The sequence below is a fragment of the Bufo gargarizans genome, unplaced genomic scaffold, assembly GCF_014858855.1.
Source record: "Bufo gargarizans isolate SCDJY-AF-19 unplaced genomic scaffold, ASM1485885v1 original_scaffold_1150_pilon, whole genome shotgun sequence".
Classification (NCBI taxonomy): domain Eukaryota; kingdom Metazoa; phylum Chordata; class Amphibia; order Anura; family Bufonidae; genus Bufo; species Bufo gargarizans.
The window spans coordinates 220623-244042 of NW_025334254.1; the positions used below are offsets into that span (position 1 = coordinate 220623).

The window sequence follows — 23420 nt, forward strand, 5'->3', positions numbered from 1 at the left end:
TCGGCGCTGGGCACCGGACGGCGAGGGGTGCGGCCGGGCACCCTGTATTAACGGACCTCCCCTTGGGCACCTTAAGTAAGTGATTGACAGGTTATAAAAAAACTGATTTTTGGGCAAATAGAGCCACAGTGAGGTTTAATAAGGCCAGAGAGGGAATCTGGCCTCCGGCCGGCAGTTGGACCTATCCCAACAGAAGTACCTCTGGGTTAAGATATCTCAAAATGGGGGAATTGTGAGGGATGAGAATCCATTTTTGTATGAACATGTCCCTCGGGTGGAAAATTACTGACCCAGCGGTGAAGGATGAGGGGGTTCTGTTAATGAGCAAATGCGCCCAGCTGCAAGGCCAAGGTAAGTGGCCCCCTGGCTTCCTTCAGAGTCTGACAGATGAGAGTTATACTCCTTGTGAGTTCGGGAGGCGCTGCTAACGAGCACTAACTCTGAGATAAGATTCTGCATTGTATTAGTATGATGTGGCAGTATTACCTTTTATGAATAATTCGTTTTGCTTTCCACTCTCCGAGCGCTCATAAATAAAACTTCAATTTGGAATCCCGACAATCATAGAGGTGGGGGTTTTGCCCCAACACGTTCACCTGATGAGGCGGATCATGTGACATGGTTATAGAGCCGGACGTTACGATACCCAATATGTCTGTTTTTATTGTACATGACTTGAGGTGAAAGGGTGTTTTTTTTACTTGAAACTTTCATGTTTAAAAAAAATAAAAACATTTTTTTCACTTTTTATGTTTGCCCCACTATGGGACGTCAACTCTTCTGGGTCTGTGCTGCATTGTCTGTCAGGGTTATACACCGACAGTTGCCTGTATCTGGGTCTCCAGGGCTGCAGAGGGGGTGATGGGGTCAGAGAGCCCCCTCCTGTGCACAGGTCAGCACTGAGGGCGGCATCTGAAGGGTTAATCTGCCGCCGGATACAGCAGGGGCCCGGCAGTCAGTCCCAGTACTGTCCCAGCATCTGCCCCGATCAGAACACGTACATGTATGTGAGAACGCATTAGATGAGCGGCACAACGTGAAAGTAGGATATAGACAGTTAACCCTTTGTGACAGAACGGCTCAATATTTTTTATAAAGATCAATTGAAAATATGATTTATAGCCCAAAATCAGCAAAATACAATCATAAATAAACTTGCCCCCGAAGGTGACCCCCAGACCAGGTGGTAAACACTCGTTTCTCTCACCACGATGGTCTGGAATTGGAGAGAAGCCATGATCAGAGCGAGGAAGGATAACCCCCATTCTGTAAGAGAGTGATGATCGGGCTGCGCTGTTACACTTCAGCGGGAGGGGCCACAGCAGACGACGTCACAGTAACGACAGCTTCAGCTCTTCATACACATTTATTCATATTACAGGGCAGACAAGTTCCAGGCTCTGGTGGCCTGAGGTCCAGGGGATCTCCGTCCTCAGGGGCATCCTCCTCCAGAACTCCTGCAGGTGTTGGTGGCTTCCGAGATGTAAGGAAAGATCGTCACCCCTGTACCGAGCAGCCACTCGCCCCAACCCATGGACCCCATACCTTCACGAAGAGACTCAAGGCGGCTACAGAGCAGAAGAGGGCTTGGATGACCAAGGAACCAATCTGATAAAAAAGAAGAGTTTGTTCACCCTGGAGCAGTCCTGTGCGGGCAGCAGGGGACACGCTCGTCTCAGGACTGGTGCGCCCCCGGCCGCAGGATTCTCCCATCTCGGTCCAGGCAGAAGTTGTAGGACTTTGGATTGTTCAGGGCGGCCTCAATTCTCTCCACCAGGTTTTCAGGAGTGATGAATGTCTTGGAGAGTTCCTGCAGAAGAAGATACCTGCAGTTACACACCTGCTGCACCTCACCTTAAAGGGGAGCTCCACCTCAACACTACAATGGTAAAGGGCAGGATCTTCAAGGTCACAATAGACACACAGGACAAGATGCAGAAGAAATGCCCCATTATAAATCCAGAAGACCCCGGACGAGCGCTGTGCCCAGCAGTAGACACTGTAGCTCTCGCTGCATGTCTTGTAGGCGGATATGCTGCTGTTCACACCAGGTGGCCTCAGTGACTTATATACCCCGTCCACTTTTCCATACATCTATAGGGGGCTTCATAAATACGGTGCTCGGCCCACATACTGATAAATCTGCTCACTAAGGCCTAAACATAAAGCCCCTTGTGTGGAATCAACCAAGGCATCTGCCCCCTCCATACTGCACCTCCAGACTCTGGATCTCCAGCTCCCGCTCCTGCAGCTCCTCCAGCTCCGCCTCGTCTCTCAGCTTGGCAGCTTCTTTCCTCAGCGTCTCGAAGGCCTGCTCCTCCACCTTCAAACGTTCCAACCTGTGGAAAGAGCTGGTCAGGAGCACTGTCCTGGGAAGACACTAACCACACACCTTGTGGACCCCAAGCCTCACCTCCGGCGCAGGGCCTTGTTGTTCTCCTCATTGTTCCACGCCATCAGGGCTGCATGCTCCATGGCCTCCTGGTGAAGACGATGCTCAGCAAAAGAGCCCACCTGCTGCTCAAAGCGTGACCGTAACATCTCCTCCTTAAAATCTGCCCTACAAAGGATGAGCAAAGTCAATGGTGAAGCCTGACGGCCATGGACATGTAGTAAGGAGGAGAGTCATCAAAATCTGTGCAAAGCGGAGCAGCCACCCAGCGCAACCAGTCATGTCCCAGATCTCCAAAGGCCTGCTCTTACCATTAATTCAGATGAATGTCCTCCATTGTAAAGACACAGGGGCTACAAAAACTCAAGAGAAACCCCAGGAAAGTGCCCACCAGGGCTTAGCTCTACAAAAACACAAGAGGAAACCCAGGGAGGTGGCCACCAGGGTCAGGTCTACAAAAACACAAGAGGAACCCAAGAGAGCAGCCCACCAGGCTCAGGTCTACAAAAACACAAGAGGAACCCTAGAAAACAGGCCACCAGGCTCAGGTCTACAAAAACACAAGAGGAACCCTAGAAAGCCGCCCACTAGGGCTCAGATCTGCACCTCTGATTCTATGGGGCTCCTGAAGACTTATCGGGTTCTCATTTAATCTGTTTAAGGGGCCAAATCTAGTGAAGAGGAAAAGTGATGATCTAACTGGGAACAGAGCCCAGGAGTTCAGGAGCATACGCATGGTGGCTCAGTGGTTAGCACTGGTGGCTGAAGCGCTGGGGTCCGAGGCAGGAATCCAACCAAGGACAACATCTGCCTGGAGTTTGTATGTTCTCCCCGTGTCTGTGGGGCTTTCTCTGGTTTTCCCCCACACTCTAAAGACATCCCGATAGGAACCTTAGATCAAAACCAGAGTAAGAGCCGGCACTCCAATATTCGTCCAGAGTCGGCGTCCCGCGGCGGTACAGAGGAGAAGAGCGGCGCTCGCTGAGGTAGGTACAATACTTTTATTACTGCCACATAAAGGACACAGGAGGGACGCGGCTCCACGAATCCAGTCTGTCAGACAAGAGTATAACAGACAGGATTCAAAAGCCCCCAAATCTGGAGTCATAGGCCACGGTGTCCGGTAGTCAAGGCAACGTATATACAAAAGAAAGCAGTGATACGGGCAAGTAGGAATACATGAGGTCACAGACTGGAGGTAACAGTACTAGTAGGAATACATGAGGATACAGACTGGAGGTAACAGTACTAGTAGGAATACATGAGGATACAGACTGGAGGTAACAGTACTAGTAGGAATACATGAGGATACAGACTGGAGGTAACAGTACTAGTAGGAATACATGAGGATACAGACTGGAGGTAACAGTACTAGTAGGAATACATGAGGATACAGGCTGGAGGTAACAGTACTAGTAGGAATACATGAGGATACAGACTGGAGGTAATGGTACTAGTAGGAATACATGAGGTCACAGACTGGAGGTAACAATACTAGTAGGAATACATGAGGATACAGACTGGAGGTAACAGTACTAGTAGGAATAGATGAGGATACAGACTGGAGGTAACAGTACTAGTAGGAATACATGAGGATACAGACTGGAGGTAACAGTACTAGTAGGAATACATGAGGATACAGACTGGAGGTAACAGTACTAGTAGGAATACATGAGGTCACAGACTGGAGGTAACAATACTAGTAGGAATACATGAGGATACAGACTGGAGGTAACGGTACTAGTAGGAATACATGAGGATACAGACTGGAGGTAACAGTACTAGTAGGAATACATGAGGATACAGACTGGAGGTAACAATACTAGTAGGAATACATGAGGATACAGACTGGAGGTAACAGTACTAGTAGGAATACATGAGGATACAGACTGGAGGTAACAGTACTAGTAGGACTACATGAGGTCACAGACTGGAGGTAACAATACTAGTAGGAATACATGAGGTCACAGACTGGAGGTAACAATACTAGTAGGAATACATGAGGATACAGACTGGAGGTAACAGTACTAGTAGGAATACATGAGGATGCAGACTGGAGGTAACGGTACAAGTAGGAATACATGAGGTCACAGACTGGAGGTAACAATACTAGTAGGAATACATGAGGATACAGACTGGAGGTAACAGTACTAGTAGGAATACATGAGGATACAGACTGGAGGTAACAGTACTAGTAGGAATACATGAGGATACAGACTGGAGGTAACAGTACTAGTAGGAATACATGAGGATACAGACTGGAGGTAACAGTACTAGTAGGAATACATGAGGTCACAGACTGGAGGTAACAATACTAGTAGGAATACATGAGGATACAGACTGGAGGTAACAGTACTAGTAGGAATACATGAGGATACAGACTGGAGGTAACAGTACTAGTAGGAATACATGAGGATACAGACTGGAGGTAACAGTACTAGTAGGAATACATGAGGATACAGGCTGGAGGTAACAGTACTAGTAGGAATACATGAGGATACAGACTGGAGGTAACGGTACTAGTAGGAATACATGAGGTCACAGACTGGAGGTAACAATACTAGTAGGAATACATGAGGATACAGACTGGAGGTAACAGTACTAGTAGGAATACATGAGGATACAGACTGGAGGTAACAGTACTAGTAGGAATACATGAGGATACAGACTGGAGGTAACAGTACTAGTAGGAATACATGAGGATACAGACTGGAGGTAACAGTACTAGTAGGAATACATGAGGTCACAGACTGGAGGTAACAATACTAGTAGGAATACATGAGGTCACAGACTGGAGGTAACAATACTAGTAGGAATACATGAGGATACAGACTGGAGGTAACAATACTAGTAGGAATACATGAGGTCACAGACTGGAGGTAACGGTACTAGTAGGAATACATGAGGATACAGACTGGAGGTAACAGTACTAGTAGGAATACATGAGGATACAGACTGGAGGTAACAGTACTAGTAGGAATACATGAGGATACAGACTGGAGGTAACAGTACTAGTAGGAATACATGAGGATACAGACTGGAGGTAACAGTACAAGTAGGAATACATGAGGATACAGACTGGAGGTAACAGTACTAGTAGGAATACATGAGGATACAGACTGGAGGTAACAGTACTAGTAGAAATACATGAGGTCACAGACTGGAGGTAACAGTACTAGTAGGAATACATGAGGATACAGACTGGAGGTAACAGTACTAGTAGGAATACATGAGGTTAATGCAAAACAAAAATTCATGAAAACCTGAGAGGATAATCTTCATATTCATTGCGTTTTGATCCCTACTGGACTTTTCCATCTACCGGAATTCTATATGGGAAGAACTCCAGTTTACCACACTCTGGGATAGCGGGAGGATAAACGCTCCGGATACCTGGATTATTCCCAGTGAGGGGGGGCAGATGCAGACTGATGTATACCTCAAGGACACCGACAGTAACACAAGTAACCGTCTGCGGATGCACAATCCTTACCACCATTTAGACGTGTGGACAGAGTAGCTTCGGACATCGCTGTTAAAGAGACATCCATGGCAGAGGATAGCCAGAATCTGTAATAACATGAGTGTGACAACCTGACCGGCACAGTCCCTGTATCAGCACCAGACAGACTCGTCTACCTTCATAGTGAGACACCGTCCTCGGGTCAGTACATTCATGGCAGAGGATAGCCAGAATCTGTAATAACAGGAGCGTGACAACCTGACCGGCACAGTCCCTGTATCAGCACCAAACAGACTCGTCTACCTTCATAGTGAGAGGCCGTCCTCGGGTCAGTACAGTCATGGCAGAGGATAGCCAGAATCTGTAATAACATGAGCGTGACAACCTGACCGGCACAGTCCCTGTATCAGCACCAAACAGACTCGTCTACCTTCATAGTGAGAGGCCGTCCTCGGGTCAGTACAGTCATGGCAGAGGATAGCCAGAATCTGTAATAACATGAGCGTGACAACCTGACCGGCACAGTCCCTGTATCAGCACCAAACAGACTCGTCTACCTTCATAGTGAGACGCCGTCCTCGGGTCAGTACATCCATGGCAGAGGATAGCCAGAATCTGTAATAACATGAGTGTGACAACCTGACCGGCACAGTCCCTGTATCAGCACCAAACAGACTCGTCTACCTTCATAGTGAGACGCCGTCCTCGGGTCAGTACATCCATGGCAGAGGATAGCCAGAATCTGTAATAACATGAGCGTGACAACCTGACCGGCACAGTCCCTGTATCAGCACCAAACAGACTCGTCTACCTTCATAGTGAGACACCGTCCTCGGGTCAGTACATACATGGCAGAGGATAGCCAGAATCTGTAATAACATGAGCGTGACAACCTGACCGGCACAGTCCCTGTATCAGCACCAAACAGACTCGTCTACCTTCATAGTGAGACACCGTCCTCGGGTCAGTACATCCATGGCAGAGGATAGCCAGAATCTGTAATAACATGAGCGTGACAACCTGACCGGCACAGTCCCTGTATCAGCACCAAACAGACTCGTCTACCTTCATAGTGAGACGCCGTCCTCGGGTCAGTACATCCATGGCAGAGGATAGCCAGAATCTGTAATAACATGAGCGTGACAACCTGACCAGCACAGTCCCTGTATCAGCACCAAACAGACTCGTCTACCTTCATAGTGAGACGCCGTCCTCGGGTCAGTACATCCATGGCAGAGGATAGCCAGAATCTGTAATAACATGAGCGTGACAACCTGACCGGCACAGTCCCTGTATCAGCACCAAACAGACTCGTCTACCTTCATAGTGAGACACCGTCCTCGGGTCAGTACATTCATGGCAGAGGATAGCCAGAATCTGTAATAACAGGAGCGTGACAACCTGACCGGCACCGTCCCTGTATCAGCACCAAACAGACTCGTCTACCTTCATAGTGAGACACCGTCCTCGGGTCAGTACATACATGGCAGAGGATAGCCAGAATCTGTAATAACAGGAGCGTGACAACCTGACCGGCACAGTCCCTGTATCAGCACCAAACAGACTCGTCTACCTTCATAGTGAGACGCCGTCCTCGGGTCAGTACATCCATGGCAGAGGATAGCCAGAATCTGTAATAACATGAGCGTGACAACCTGACCGGCACAGTCCCTGTATCAGCACCAAACAGACTCGTCTACCTTCATAGTGAGACGCCGTCCTCGGGTCAGTACAGTCATGGCAGAGGATAGCCAGAATCTGTAATAACATGAGCGTGACAACCTGACCGGCACAGTCCCTGTATCAGCACCAAACAGACTCGTCTACCTTCATAGTGAGACGCCGTCCTCGGGTCAGTACATTCATGGCAGAGGATAGCCAGAATCTGTAATAACATCAGCGTGACAACCTGACCGGCACAGTCCCTGTATCAGCACCAAACAGACTCGTCTACCTTCATAGTGAGACGCCGTCCTCGGGTCAGTACATGCATGGCAGAGGATAGCCAGAATCTGTAATAACATGAGCGTGACAACCTGACCGGCACAGTCCCTGTATCAGCACCAAACAGACTCGTCTACCTTCATAGTGAGACGCCGTCCTCGGGTCAGTACAGTCATGGCAGAGGATAGCCAGAATCTGTAATAACATGAGCGTGACAACCTGACCGGCACAGTCCCTGTATCAGCACCAAACAGACTCGTCTACCTTCATAGTGAGACGCCGTCCTCGGGTCAGTACATCCATGGCAGAGGATAGCCAGAATCTGTAATAACATGAGCGTGACAACCTGACCGGCACAGTCCCTGTATCAGCACCAAACAGACTCGTCTACCTTCATAGTGAGACGCCGTCCTCGGGTCAGTACAGTCATGGCAGAGGATAGCCAGAATCTGTAATAACATGAGCGTGACAACCTGACCGGCACAGTCCCTGTATCAGCACCAAACAGACTCGTCTACCTTCATAGTGAGACGCCGTCCTCGGGTCAGTACAGTCATGGCAGAGGATAGCCAGAATCTGTAATAACATGAGCGTGACAACCTGACCGGCACAGTCCCTGTATCAGCACCAAACAGACTCGTCTACCTTCATAGTGAGACGCCGTCCTCGGGTCAGTACATCCATGGCAGAGGATAGCCAGAATCTGTAATAACATGAGCGTGACAACCTGACCGGCACAGTCCCTGTATCAGCACCAAACAGACTCGTCTACCTTCATAGTGAGACGCCGTCCTCGGGTCAGTACAGTCATAGCAGAGGATAGCCAGAATCTGTAATAACATGAGCGTGACAACCTGACCGGCACAGTCCCTGTATCAGCACCAAACAGACTCGTCTACCTTCATAGTGAGACGCCGTCCTCGGGTCAGTACAGTCATGGCAGAGGATAGCCAGAATCTGTAATAACATGAGCGTGACAACCTGACCGGCACAGTCCCTGTATCAGCACCAAACAGACTCGTCTACCTTCATAGTGAGACACCGTCCTCGGGTCAGTACAGTCATGGCAGAGGATAGCCAGAATCTGTAATAACATCAGCGTGACAACCTGACCGGCACAGTCCCTGTATCAGCACCAAACAGACTCGTCTACCTTCATAGTGAGACGCCGTCCTCGGGTCAGTACAGTCATGGCAGAGGATAGCCAGAATCTGTAATAACATGAGCGTGACAACCTGACCGGCACAGTCCCTGTATCAGCACCAAACAGACTCGTCTACCTTCATAGTGAGACGCCGTCCTCGGGTCAGTACAGTCATGGCAGAGGATAGCCAGAATCTGTAATAACATGAGCGTGACAACCTGACCGGCACAGTCCCTGTATCAGCACCAAACAGACTCGTCTACCTTCATAGTGAGACGCCGTCCTCGGGTCAGTACATCCATGGCAGAGGATAGCCAGAATCTGTAATAACATGAGCGTGACAACCTGACCGGCACAGTCCCTGTATCAGCACCAAACAGACTCGTCTACCTTCATAGTGAGACGCCGTCCTCGGGTCAGTACAGTCATGGCAGAGGATAGCCAGAATCTGTAATAACATGAGCGTGACAACCTGACCGGCACAGTCCCTGTATCAGCACCAAACAGACTCGTCTACCTTCATAGTGAGACGCCGTCCTCGGGTCAGTACATCCATGGCAGAGGATAGCCAGAATCTGTAATAACATGAGCGTGACAACCTGACCGGCACAGTCCCTGTATCAGCACCAAACAGACTCGTCTACCTTCATAGTGAGACGCCGTCCTCGGGTCAGTACAGTCATGGCAGAGGATAGCCAGAATCTGTAATAACATGAGCGTGACAACCTGACCGGCACAGTCCCTGTATCAGCACCAAACAGACTCGTCTACCTTCATAGTGAGACGCCGTCCTCGGGTCAGTACAGTCATGGCAGAGGATAGCCAGAATCTGTAATAACATGAGCGTGACAACCTGACCGGCACAGTCCCTGTATCAGCACCAAACAGACTCGTCTACCTTCATAGTGAGACGCCGTCCTCGGGTCAGTACAGTCATGGCAGAGGATAGCCAGAATCTGTAATAACATGAGCGTGACAACCTGACCGGCACAGTCCCTGTATCAGCACCAAACAGACTCGTCTACCTTCATAGTGAGACGCCGTCCTCGGGTCAGTACATTCATGGCAGAGGATAGCCAGAATCTGTAATAACATGAGCGTGACAACCTGACCGGCACAGTCCCTGTATCAGCACCAAACAGACTCGTCTACCTTCATAGTGAGACGCCGTCCTCGGGTCAGTACAGTCATGGCAGAGGATAGCCAGAATCTGTAATAACATGAGCGTGACAACCTGACCGGCACAGTCCCTGTATCAGCACCAAACAGACTCGTCTACCTTCATAGTGAGACGCCGTCCTCGGGTCAGTACAGTCATGGCAGAGGATAGCCAGAATCTGTAATAACATGAGCGTGACAACCTGACCGGCACAGTCCCTGTATCAGCACCAAACAGACTCGTCTACCTTCATAGTGAGACGCCGTCCTCGGGTCAGTACATCCATGGCAGAGGATAGCCAGAATCTGTAATAACATGAGCGTGACAACCTGACCGGCACAGTCCCTGTATCAGCACCAGACAGACTCGTCTACCTTCATAGTGAGACGCCGTCCTCGGGTCAGTACATCCATGGCAGAGGATAGCCAGAATCTGTAATAACATGAGCGTGACAACCTGACCGGCACAGTCCCTGTATCAGCACCAAACAGACTCGTCTACCTTCATAGTGAGACGCCGTCCTCGGGTCAGTACATCCATGGCAGAGGATAGCCAGAATCTGTAATAACATGAGCGTGACAACCTGACCGGCACAGTCCCTGTATCAGCACCAAACAGACTCGTCCTCGGGTCAGTACAGTCATGGCAGAGGATAGCCAGAATCTGTAATAACATGAGCGTGACAACCTGACCGGCACAGTCCCTGTATCAGCACCAAACAGACTCGTCTACCTTCATAGTGAGACGCCGTCCTCGGGTCAGTACATCCATGGCAGAGGATAGCCAGAATCTGTAATAACATGAGCGTGACAACCTGACCGGCACAGTCCCTGTATCAGCACCAAACAGACTCGTCTACCTTCATAGTGAGACGCCGTCCTCGGGTCAGTACATCCATGGCAGAGGATAGCCAGAATCTGTAATAACATGAGCGTGACAACCTGACCGGCACAGTCCCTGTATCAGCACCAAACAGACTCGTCTACCTTCATAGTGAGATGCCGTCCTCGGGTCAGTACAGTCATGGCAGAGGATAGCCAGAATCTGTAATAACATGAGCGTGACAACCTGACCGGCACAGTCCCTGTATCAGCACCAAACAGACTCGTCTACCTTCATAGTGAGACGCCGTCCTCGGGTCAGTACATTCATGGCAGAGGATAGCCAGAATCTGTAATAACATGAGCGTGACAACCTGACCGGCACAGTCCCTGTATCAGCACCAAACAGACTCGTCTACCTTCATAGTGAGACGCCGTCCTCGGGTCAGTACAGTCATGGCAGAGGATAGCCAGAATCTGTAATAACATGAGCGTGACAACCTGACCGGCACAGTCCCTGTATCAGCACCAAACAGACTCGTCTACCTTCATAGTGAGACGCCGTCCTCGGGTCAGTACAGTCATGGCAGAGGATAGCCAGAATCTGTAATAACATGAGCGTGACAACCTGACCGGCACAGTCCCTGTATCAGCACCAGACAGACTCGTCTACCTTCATAGTGAGACGCCGTCCTCGGGTCAGTACATTCATGGCAGAGGATAGCCAGAATCTGTAATAACATGAGCGTGACAACCTGACCGGCACAGTCCCTGTATCAGCACCAGACAGACTCGTCTACCTTCATAGTGAGACGCCGTCCTCGGGTCAGTACAGTCATAGCAGAGGATAGCCAGAATCTGTAATAACATGAGCGTGACAACCTGACCGGCACAGTCCCTGTATCAGCACCAAACAGACTCGTCTACCTTCATAGTGAGACACCGTCCTCGGGTCAGTACAGTCATGGCAGAGGATAGCCAGAATCTGTAATAACATGAGCGTGACAACCTGACCGGCACAGTCCCTGTATCAGCACCAAACAGACTCGTCCTCGGGTCAGTACATCCATGGCAGAGGATAGCCAGAATCTGTAATAACATGAGCGTGACAACCTGACCGGCACAGTCCCTGTATCAGCACCAGACAGACTCGTCTACCTTCATAGTGAGACGCCGTCCTCGGGTCAGTACATCCATGGCAGAGGATAGCCAGAATCTGTAATAACATGAGCGTGACAACCTGACCGGCACAGTCCCTGTATCAGCACCAAACAGACTCGTCTACCTTCATAGTGAGAGGCCGTCCTCGGGTCAGTACAGTCATGGCAGAGGATAGCCAGAATCTGTAATAACATGAGCGTGACAACCTGACCGGCACCGTCCCTGTATCAGCACCAAACAGACTCGTCTACCTTCATAGTGAGACGCCGTCCTCGGGTCAGTACAGTCATGGCAGAGGATAGCCAGAATCTGTAATAACAGGAGCGTGACAACCTGACCGGCACAGTCCCTGTATCAGCACCAAACAGACTCGTCTACCTTCATAGTGAGACGCCGTCCTCGGGTCAGTACAGTCATGGCAGAGGATAGCCAGAATCTGTAATAACAGGAGCGTGACAACCTGACCGGCACAGTCCCTGTATCAGCACCAGACAGACTCGTCCTCGGGTCAGTACATTCATGGCAGAGGATAGCCAGAATCTGTAATAACATCAGCGTGACAACCTGACCGGCACAGTCCCTGTATCAGCACCAAACAGACTCGTCTACCTTCATAGTGAGACGCCGTCCTCGGGTCAGTACATCCATGGCAGAGGATAGCCAGAATCTGTAATAACATCAGCGTGACAACCTGACCGGCACAGTCCCTGTATCAGCACCAGACAGACTCGTCTACCTTCATAGTGAGACGCCGTCCTCGGGTCAGTACATCCATGGCAGAGGATAGCCAGAATCTGTAATAACATGAGCGTGACAACCTGACCGGCACAGTCCCTGTATCAGCACCAGACAGACTCGTCTACCTTCATAGTGAGACGCCGTCCTCGGGTCAGTACAGTCATGGCAGAGGATAGCCAGAATCTGTAATAACATGAGCGTGACAACCTGACCGGCACAGTCCCTGTATCAGCACCAAACAGACTCGTCCTCGGGTCAGTACATTCATGGCAGAGGATAGCCAGAATCTGTAATAACAGGAGCGTGACAACCTGACCGGCACAGTCCCTGTATCAGCACCAAACAGACTCGTCTACCTTCATAGTGAGACGCCGTCCTCGGGTCAGTACATTCATGGCAGAGGATAGCCAGAATCTGTAATAACATGAGTGTGACAACCTGACCGGCACAGTCCCTGTATCAGCACCAGACAGACTCGTCCTCGGGTCAGTACATTCATGGCAGAGGATAGCCAGAATCTGTAATAACATGAGTGTGACAACCTGACCGGCACAGTCCCTGTATCAGCACCAAACAGACTTGTCCTCGGGTCAGTACATCCATGGCAGAGGATAGCCAGAATCCGTAATAACATGAGCGTGACAACCTGACCGGCACAGTCCCTGTATCAGCACCAAACAGACTCGTCTACCTTCATAGTGAGACGCCGTCCTCGGGTCAGTACATCCATGGCAGAGGATAGCCAGAATCTGTAATAACATGAGCGTGACAACCTGACCGGCACAGTCCCTGTATCAGCACCAAACAGACTCGTCCTCGGGTCAGTACATCCATGGCAGAGGATAGCCAGAATCCGTAATAACATGAGCGTGACAACCTGACCGGCACAGTCCCTGTATCAGCACCAAACAGACTCGTCCTCGGGTCAGTACATCCATGGCAGAGGATAGCCAGAATCCGTAATAACATGAGCGTGACAACCTGACCGGCACAGTCCCTGTATCAGCACCAAACAGACTCGTCTACCTTCATAGTGAGACGCCGTCCTCGGGTCAGTACATCCATGGCAGAGGATAGCCAGAATCTGTAATAACATGAGCGTGACAACCTGACCGGCACAGTCCCTGTATCAGCACCAAACAGACTCGTCTACCTTCATAGTGAGACACCGTCCTCGGGTCAGTACATCCATGGCAGAGGATAGCCAGAATCTGTAATAACATGAGCGTGACAACCTGACCGGCACCGTCCCTGTATCAGCACCAAACAGACTCGTCCTCGGGTCAGCAGATCCAGAAGGGTCAGCATCGGGCCAGGATGAGGAAGGCATATCCCACATACAGGGTATCTACAGAAGGCCCATCCGAGACACTAGAATCAGAGCGGTGAGGAGCATACCCACAGCGGAGAGGCACAGCACCACGTCTGACTGTGCGCCCTGTCCCAGCGCCATCTCACCCATATACCGGGGAACATCCCCAGAAAAGGCTATTACAGTCTACAGTACCTTTGTGGTAGACCTTGGGTAAAGCCCATGCGGGGTAGTATGTATCGGTGAGACACCGGCCGCTCCGGCGAGCGCACCGTGCGGAGGAAGAACCTGCCGATTCCTGTCCACTTTGATCAACGTGGCCGTAACGTATCTCAGGTAACGCTACCACGAGGGGGAGGCGATAGGACCCGGAGTCTGAACAAACGCGAGGCCTCCGGGATCCACAGGGACTGAACCGCGAGCCGAACCGTCCGCCGGAACGGGATCCCCGCTTCAGGAATATTACTACATTTCACTGAAGTATTGTGCAAAATGGTCAAAATCACTAATTGGGTGGATTTTATTTTCCCTCATAGAAAACACGATGAACATGAAGATTATCCTAGTACTGTTACCTCCAGTCTGTATCCTCATGTATTCCTACTAGTACTGTTACCTCCAGTCTGTGACCTCATGTATTCCTACTAGTACTGTTACCTCCAGTCTGTATCCTCATGTATTCCTACTAGTACTGTTACCTCCAGTCTGTATCCTCATGTATTCCTACTAGTACTGTTACCTCCAGTCTGTATCCTCATGTATTCCTACTAGTACTGTCACCTCCAGTCTGTATCCTCATGTATTCCTACTAGTACTGTTACCTCCAGTCTGTATCCTCATGTATTCCTACTAGTACTGTCACCTCCAGTCTGTATCCTCATGTATTCCTACTAGTACTGTCACCTCCAGTCTGTATCCTCATGTATTCCTACTAGTACTGTTACCTCCAGTCTGTATCCTCATGTATTCCTACTAGTACCGTCACCTCCAGTCTGTATCCTCATGTATTCCTACTAGTACCGTTACCTCCAGTCTGTATCCTCATGTATTCCTACTAGTACTGTTACCTCCAGGCTGTATCCTCATGTATTCCTACTAGTACTGTTACCTCCAGTCTGTATCCTCATGTATTCCTACTAGTACTGTCACCTCCAGTCTGTATCCTCATGTATTCCTACTAGTACTGTTACCTCCAGTCTGTATCCTCATGTATTCCTACTAGTACTGTTACCTCCAGTCTGTATCCTCATGTATTCCTACTAGTACTGTCACCTCCAGTCTGTGACCTCATGTATTCCTACTAGTATTGTTACCTCCAGTCTGTGACCTCATGTATTCCTACTAGTACTGTTACTTCCAGTCTGTGACCTCATGTATTCCTACTAGTATTGTTACCTCCAGTCTGTGACCTCATGTATTCCTACTAGTACTGTTACCTCCAGTCTGTATCCTCATGTATTCCTACTAGTACTGTTACCTCCAGTCTGTATCCTCATGTATTCCTACTAGTACTGTTACCTCCAGCCTGTATCCTCATGTATTCCTACTAGTACTGTCACCTCCAGTCTGTATCCTCATGTATTCCTACTAGTACTGTTACCTCCAGTCTGTATCCTCATGTATTCCTACTAGTATTGTTACCTCCAGTCTGTGACCTCATGTATTCCTACTAGTACTGTTACCTCCAGTCTGTGACCTCATGTATTCCTACTAGTACTGTTACCTCCAGTCTGTATCCTCATGTATTCCTACTAGTACCGTCACCTCCAGTCTGTATCCTCATGTATTCCTACTAGTACTGTTACCTCCAGTCTGTATCCTCATGTATTCCTACTAGTACTGTTACCTCCAGTCTGTAACCTCATGTATTCCTACTAGTACTGTTACCTCCAGCCTGTATCCTCATGTATTCCTACTAGTACTGTTACCTCCAGTCTGTAACCTCATGTATTCCTACTAGTACTGTTACCTCCAGTCTGTATCCTCATGTATTCCTACTAGTACTGTTACCTCCAGTCTGTATCCTCATGTATTCCTACTAGTACTGTTACCTCCAGCCTGTATCCTCATGTATTCCTACTTGTACTGTTACCTCCAGTCTGTATCCTCATGTATTCCTACTAGTACTGTCACCTCCAGTCTGTATCCTCATGTATTCCTACTAGTACCGTTACCTCCAGTCTGTATCCTCATGTATTCCTACTAGTACTGTTACCTCCAGTCTGTAACCTCATGTATTCCTACTAGTACTGTTACCTCCAGTCTGTGACCTCATGTATTCCTACTAGTACTGTTACCTCCAGTCTGTATCCTCATGTATTCCTACTAGTACTGTTACCTCCAGCCTGTATCCTCATGTATTCCTACTAGTACTGTTACCTCCAGTCTGTATCCTCATTTATTCCTACTAGTACCGTTACCTCCAGTCTGTATCCTCATGTATTCCTACTAGTACTGTTACCTCCAGCCTGTATCCTAACGCCTCCAGCCTGAATCCAGTCTGACGGACTGGATTTGTGGAGCCGCGTCCCTCCTGTGTGCTCTATGTGGCAGTAATAGAAGTATTGCACCGACCTCGGGGAGCGCTGCTGCGGGACCTTAGAGTGTGAGCTCCTGGGGACAGTCGGACACTGCTCACGTACCTCATGGCGCCCAGGATGGCGGAGTACTGCCGGTAGCGGTGCTGCACTGTCAGGAGCTCCTCCACACACACCGCCGGGGGGAACTTGATTCGCGAAGCTTTAGATTTTGCCGGTGGATCAAAGCGAGACTTCCGGCCCCGGGAGCTTGTAAGGCAGGGGCCACAGGAGACACGCAGGAGGAGCGGGGCCCGAGGAAGGTGAAGCATGGCGACCAGGCGTATGTCTGTCCGGTCACCTCCAGCAGGCGGGAAACAGCCGACAACCTGGAGGCAAATGACAGGTGACAACTGGAGACACAACCAGAACAGAACCGGACAATACACTGCGCAGACCGCACGGCCCCCCACACCCCCCCGTGTGCGACCGCACAGACCCCCCACCCCCCCCCCCCCCCCCATGTGCCCGCACAGACCCCCCCCTGTGTGCGACCGCACGGGCCCCCCAACACCCCCGTGTGCCCGCACAGACTACTACACCCCCCGTGTGCCCGCACAGACCCCCGACACCCCCCCGTGTGCGACCGCACAGGCCCCCCACACCCCCCGTGTGCGACCGCACAGACCCCAACACCCCCCCGTGTGCGACCGCACAGACCCCCCCCTGTGTGCGACCGCACGGGCCCCCGACACCCCCGTGTGCGACCGCACAGACCCCCCCCTGTGTGCGACCGCACGGGCCCCCCAACACCCCCGTGTGCCCGCACAGACTACTACACCCCCCGTGTGCCCGCACAGACCCCCGTGTGCCCGCACAGACCCCCACACCCCCGTGTGTGCCCGCACAGACCCCCACACCCCCCTGTGTGCCCGCACAGACCCCTACACCCCCCATGTGCCCGCACAGACCCCCGTGTGTGCCCGCACAGACCCCTACACCCCCCATGTGCCCGCACAGACCCCCGTGTGTGCCCGCACAGACCCCTACACCCCCCATGTGCCCGCACAGACCCCCGTGTGTGCCCGCACAGACCCCTACACCCCCCATGTGCCCGCACAGACCCCTACACCCTCCTGTGTGCCCGCACAGACCCCTACACCCTCCTGTGTGCCCGCACAGACCCCGTGTGCCCGCACAGACCCCCACACCCCCCTGTGTGCCCGCACAGACCCCTACACCCCCCTGTGTGCCTGCACAGACCCCTACACCCTCCTGTGTGCCCGCACAGACCCCCACACCCCCGTGTGCCCGCACAGACCCCCGTGTGTGCCCGCACAGACCCCTACACCCTCCTGTGTGCCCGCACAGACCCCCACACCCCCCTGTGTGCCCGCACAGACCCCCGTGTGTGCCCGCACAGACCCCCACACCCCCCTGTGTGCCCGCACAGACCCCCGTGTGTGCCCGCACAGACCCCTACACCCTCCTGTGTGCCCGCACAGACCCCCGTGTGTGCCCGCACAGACCCCTACACCCTCCTGTGTGCCCGCACAGACCCCCGTGTGTGCCCGCACAGACCCCTAGACCCTCCTGTGTGCCCGCACAGACCCCTACACCCTCCTGTGTGCCCGCACAGACCCCCACACCCCCCTGTGTGCCCGCACAGACCCCCCACACCCCCGTGTGCCCGCAGACTCCCTGGCCCATACCCCGGGGGCGCACACCTCCCCCTCCCCCCTCGGACATCACATGACTCCTCCGGTACCGGGGTTTCCCTCCCCCGCAGCATTCTGTCATACTCACTGTGACGTCAGAGGCTCTCAGCGGACACAGTGATGACGTCACCCGGAGCTCACTCTCTCTCATGTGTTACTCGGGCGCCGCCATGTTGGTGACCTCCACGGCTGGCGGCGCAACTATGACGTCTGCCTGTCACGTGAGAATCGGAGTCACGTGGTACCAGTCAGGAAGTCCGGCATGTGTATTGCTAAGTGACGTCAGGGGGCGGGATGAACAGTTCCGGGGGCTACTCCTGATTGGTTGGTTTTGTTTGGGGCGCAGTCTGTTGTGTTGAATCATGAAGGGGGAGGGGTCTGCTGTACTGAATCATGGAGGGGGAGGAGTCTGCTGTCCTGAATCATGGAGGGGGAGGAGTCTTCTGTACTGAATCATGGAGGGGGAGGAGTCTGTTGTACTGAATCATGGAGGGGGAGGAGTCTTCAGTACTGAATCATGAAGGGGGAGGAGTCTGTTGTACTGAAACATGGAGGGGGAGGAGTCTTCTGTACTGAATCATGGAGGGGGAGGAGTCTGCTGTACTGAATCATGGAGGGGGAGGAGTCTGCTGTCCTGAATCATGGAGGGGGAGGAGTCTGCTGTCCTGAATCGTGGAGGGGGAGGAGTCTGCTGTACTGAATCATGGAGGGGGAGGGGTCTTCTGTACTGAATCATGGAGGGGGAGGGGTCTACTGTACTGAATCATGGAAGGGGAGGGGTCTGCTGTACTGAATCATGGAGGGGGAGGAGTCTGCTGTCCTGAATCATGGAGGGGGAGGAGTCTTCTGTACTGAATCATGGAGGGGGAGGAGTCTGTTGTACTGAATCATGGAGGGGGAGGAGTCTTCAGTACTGAATCATGAAGGGGGAGGAGTCTGTTGTACTGAAACATGGAGGGGGAGGAGTCTGCTGTACTGAATCATGGAGGGGGAGGGGTCTGCTGTACTGAATCATGGAGGGGTAGAGGCAGTGGTGGAGAAGGACCAGTGATGACCTCACAGTCACCTGATCAGTGCTAGAGGCAGTGGTGGAGAAGGGCCTGTGATGATGTCACCATCATGTGACCAGGAGAGGAGTGGGGGGGAGTTTTGGGGAAGAAGCTGTGGTGAGGTCTGTACATGAGGAGAGGGAAGTGAAGGGGCAGCAGCCAGGGAGACACACGCAGTCTCACCTGAACACTCAATAACGTGTCTCTCATTTTACCAGGTGGTCTCCGGACCTGTGGCCACCCTCACTCACCCTTTGCTGGCCACGAGGGGCAGGGTGTCCCCCCCGGAGGTCGAAGGTAGTAAAGGTTCGCACTTTACGCATGCGCGTCACTCTGTGAGATCCACTCCAGATCATGGTGCTGCTGCTGGGAGACGGGACGCCGGAACCCCTAGCATTAGCTGTTGTCAGGGAACTCCTATTGTCATGTCTCCTGACCTGGCCATGTGGTGGGAGGTTCCTTCCTGTGCACTCTAAGCCCTCACCTGTGCATCCCTGGTCTGAGGGTGGAGATTGGGTGTGACCTCAGCAGTGTCAGGTGATCTGTGAAGGGAAATTAAACCTGGTCTTCTCAGTGCTGATTATTCAGTTGCTTCCCTGGTTCTGGCTCTGAAGCTATCTGGTGAGTGGTTCCTCTGGTGGTTGGCTTTGGATCTAGATCTGAAGCTATCCGGTGAGTGGTTCCTCTGGTGGTTAGCTCTGGATCTAGATCTGAAGATATCTGGTGAGTGGTTCCTCTGGTGGTTGGCTCTGGTTCTGGCTCTGAAGCTATCCGGTGAGTGGTTCCTCTGGTGGTTGGCTCTGGTTCTGGCTCTGAAGCTATCCGGTGAGTGGTTCCTCTGGTGGTTGGCTCTGGTTCTGGCTCTGAAGCTATCCGGTGAGTGGTTCCTCTGGTGGTTGGCCCTGGTTCTGGCTCTGAAGCTATCTGGTGAGTGGTTCCTCTGGTGGTTGGCTCTGGTTCTGGATCTGAAGCTATCTGGTGAGTGGTAACTCTGGTGGTTGGCTCTGGTTCTGGCTCTGAAGCTATCTGGTGAGTGGTTCCTCTGGTGGTTGGCTCTGGCTCTGGTTCTGGCTCTGAAGCTATCTGGTGAGTGGTTCCTCTGGTGGTTGGCCCTGGATCTAGATCTGAAGCTATCTGGTGAGTGGTTCCTCTGGTGGTTGGCTCTGGTTCTGGATCTGAAGCTATCTGGTGAGTGGTTCCTCTGGTGGTTGGCTCTGGTTTTGGTTGTCTTCTGGTTCCTGTGCCACCCGGCTACTGACACCTGGGGAAGGGCTTTGCTGAAGGTGGGTGAAGAGTACCCCGACCCTCAAGGGTGTTCAGAGTGTGACGGCCTGTGCAGGGTGTATCTGGTACGCGCCGTTTGCTGGCGTCAGTTTCGCGTTATCATTTCATTAGCATTACAAGGGGTAGATTAGAGGGGTTCTCTCATCTCAGACAATGGGGACATCTCACTAGGATATGCCCTCATTGTCTGTGCAGATCCCACCGCAGGGAATGAAGCAGGTCCCAGTGGAGGATGGAGGACTCTCCTCATAGAAGTGAATGAGATCCCACCGCGCACGGCCGGCCGCCGCTCCCATGCCCTTCTATGGGCCAGCACTCAGCTGTTATCGGTGGCCCCATAGAAATGAATAGAGGGCGGCTGTGCTGGGACCTGTCAGACAATGGGGGCATATCCTAACAAGACAACCCCCATAAGTGTCAGAGTAATGCTGGGAGTCGTAGTTCTCCCCTCTTATACTGCTCCCTAACTGAAGGGAAAAGGTATTTACGTGGGATCGGATGCTGGAGACGATGTGTACACACACATACCTCCCCTCATCACACCCTGTGTACACACATACCTCCCCTCATCACACCCTGTGTACACACATACCTCCCCTCATCACACCCTGTGTACACACATACCTCCCCTCATCACACCCTGTGTACACACATACCTCCCCTCATCACACCCTGTGTACACACATACCTCCCCTCATCACACCCTGTGTACACACATACCTCCCCTCATCACACCCTGTGTACACACATACCTCCTCTCATCACACCCTGTGTACACACATACCTCCTCTCATCACACCCTGTGTACACACATACCTACCCTCATCACACCCTGTGTACACACAAACCTCCCTCATCACACCCTGTGTACACACATACCTCCCCTCATCACACCCTGTGTACACACATACCTCCTCTCATCACACCCTGTGTGCACACATACCTCCTCTCATCACACCCTGTGTACACACATACCTCCCCTCATCACACCCTGTGTACACACATACCTCCTCCTCTCATCACACCCTGTGTACACAGATACCTCCCCTCATCACACCCTGTGTACACACATACCTCCTCTCATCACACCCTGTGTACACACATACCTCCTCTCATCACACCCTGTGTACACACATACCTCCCCTCATCACACCCTGTGTACACACATACCTCCCCTCATCACACCCTGTGTACACACATACCTCCCCTCATCACACCCTGTGTACACACATACCTCCTCTCATCACACCCTGTGTACACACATACCTCCCCTCATCACACCCTGTGTACACACATACCTCCTCTCATCACACCCTGTGTACACACATACCTCCCCTCATCACACCCTGTGTACACACATACCTCCCCTCATCACACCCTGTGTACACACATACCTCCTCTCATCACACCCTGTGTACACACATACCTCCCCTCATCACACCCTGTGTACACACATACCTCCCCTCATCACACCCTGTGTACACACATACCTCCTCTCATCACACCCTGTGTACACACATACCTCCTCTCATCACACCCTGTGTACACACATACCTCCTCTCATCACACCCTGTGTACACACATACCTCCCTCATCACACCCTGTGTACACACATACCTCCTCTCATCACCACCCTGTGTACACACATACCTCCTCTCATCACACCCTGTGTACACACATACCTCCTCTCATCACACCCTGTGTACACACAACCTCCTCCTCTCATCACACCCTGTGTACACACATACCTCCTCTCATCACACCCTGTGTACACACATACCTCCCCTCATCACACCCTGTGTACACACATACCTCCCCTCATCACACCCTGTGTACACACATACCTCCTCTCATCACACCCTGTGTACACACATACCTCCCCTCATCACACCCTGTGTACACACATACCCTCCTCCTCATCACACCCTGTGTACACACATACCTCCCTCATCACACCCTGTGTACACACATACCTCCCCTCATCACACCCTGTGTACACACATACCTCCCCTCATCACACCCTGTGTACACACATACCTCCCCTCATCACACCCTGTGTACACACATACCTCCCCTCATCACACCCTGTGTACACACATACCTCCCTCATCACACCCTGTGTACACACATACCTCCCCTCATCACACCCTGTGTACACACATACCTCCCCTCATCACACCCTGTGTACACACATACCTCCCTCATCACACCCTGTAGTACACACATACCTCCCCCTCATCACACCCTGTGTACACACATACCTCCCCTCATCACACCCTGTGTACACACATACCTCCCCTCATCACACCCTGTGTACACACATACCTCCCTCATCACACCCTGTGTACACACATACCTCCCCTCATCACACCCTGTGTACACACATACCTCCCCTCATCACACCCTGTGTACACACATACCTCCCCTCATCACACCCTGTGTACACACATACCTCCCCTCATCACACCCTGTGTACACACATACCTCCTCTCATCACACCTGTGTACACACATACCTCCTCTCATCACACCCTGTGTACACACATACCTCCTCTCATCACACCCTGTGTACACACATACCTCCTCTCATCACACCCTGTGTACACACATACCTCCCCTCATCACACCCTGTGTACACACATACCTCCTCTCATCACACCTGTGTACACACATACCTCCCCTCATCACACCCTGTGTACACACATACCTCCTCTCATCAC

At 51.8% G+C, this 23420-nt stretch overlaps 1 protein-coding gene across 1 annotated transcript; it reads right to left on the bottom strand.

The window, feature by feature from the left end:
* Positions 1-1353: 1353 nt before the first annotated feature.
* Positions 1354-18613, bottom strand: MRPS26 (mitochondrial ribosomal protein S26). The gene is made up of 5 exons (XM_044273799.1): positions 18457-18613; positions 16777-17039; positions 2414-2560; positions 2216-2339; positions 1354-1810 (listed from the first exon to the last, which is right to left on the bottom strand). The coding sequence occupies exons 1-5, from the start codon at positions 18517-18519 to the stop codon at positions 1676-1678; spliced, it is 732 nt and encodes a 243-aa protein (XP_044129734.1). The 5' UTR covers positions 18520-18613; the 3' UTR covers positions 1354-1675.
* Between the last annotated feature and the right edge of the window lie 4807 nt (positions 18614-23420).

Bases quoted from the DNA above. Each gene is read 5' to 3' on its own strand.
- MRPS26 (XM_044273799.1), bottom strand. From the start codon at position 18,519: ATGAGAGAGAGTGAGCTCCGGGTGACGTCATCACTGTGTCCGCTGAGA. The intron at 2,561-16,776 runs GTACGTGAGCAG...CATCCTTTGTAG, and splicing joins GCCATCCTGGGCGCCATGAG to GGCAGATTTTAAGGAGGAGA. The intron at 1,811-2,215 runs GTGCAGTATGGA...CTTCTTCTGCAG, and splicing joins TGGAGATCCAGAGTCTGGAG to GAACTCTCCAAGACATTCAT.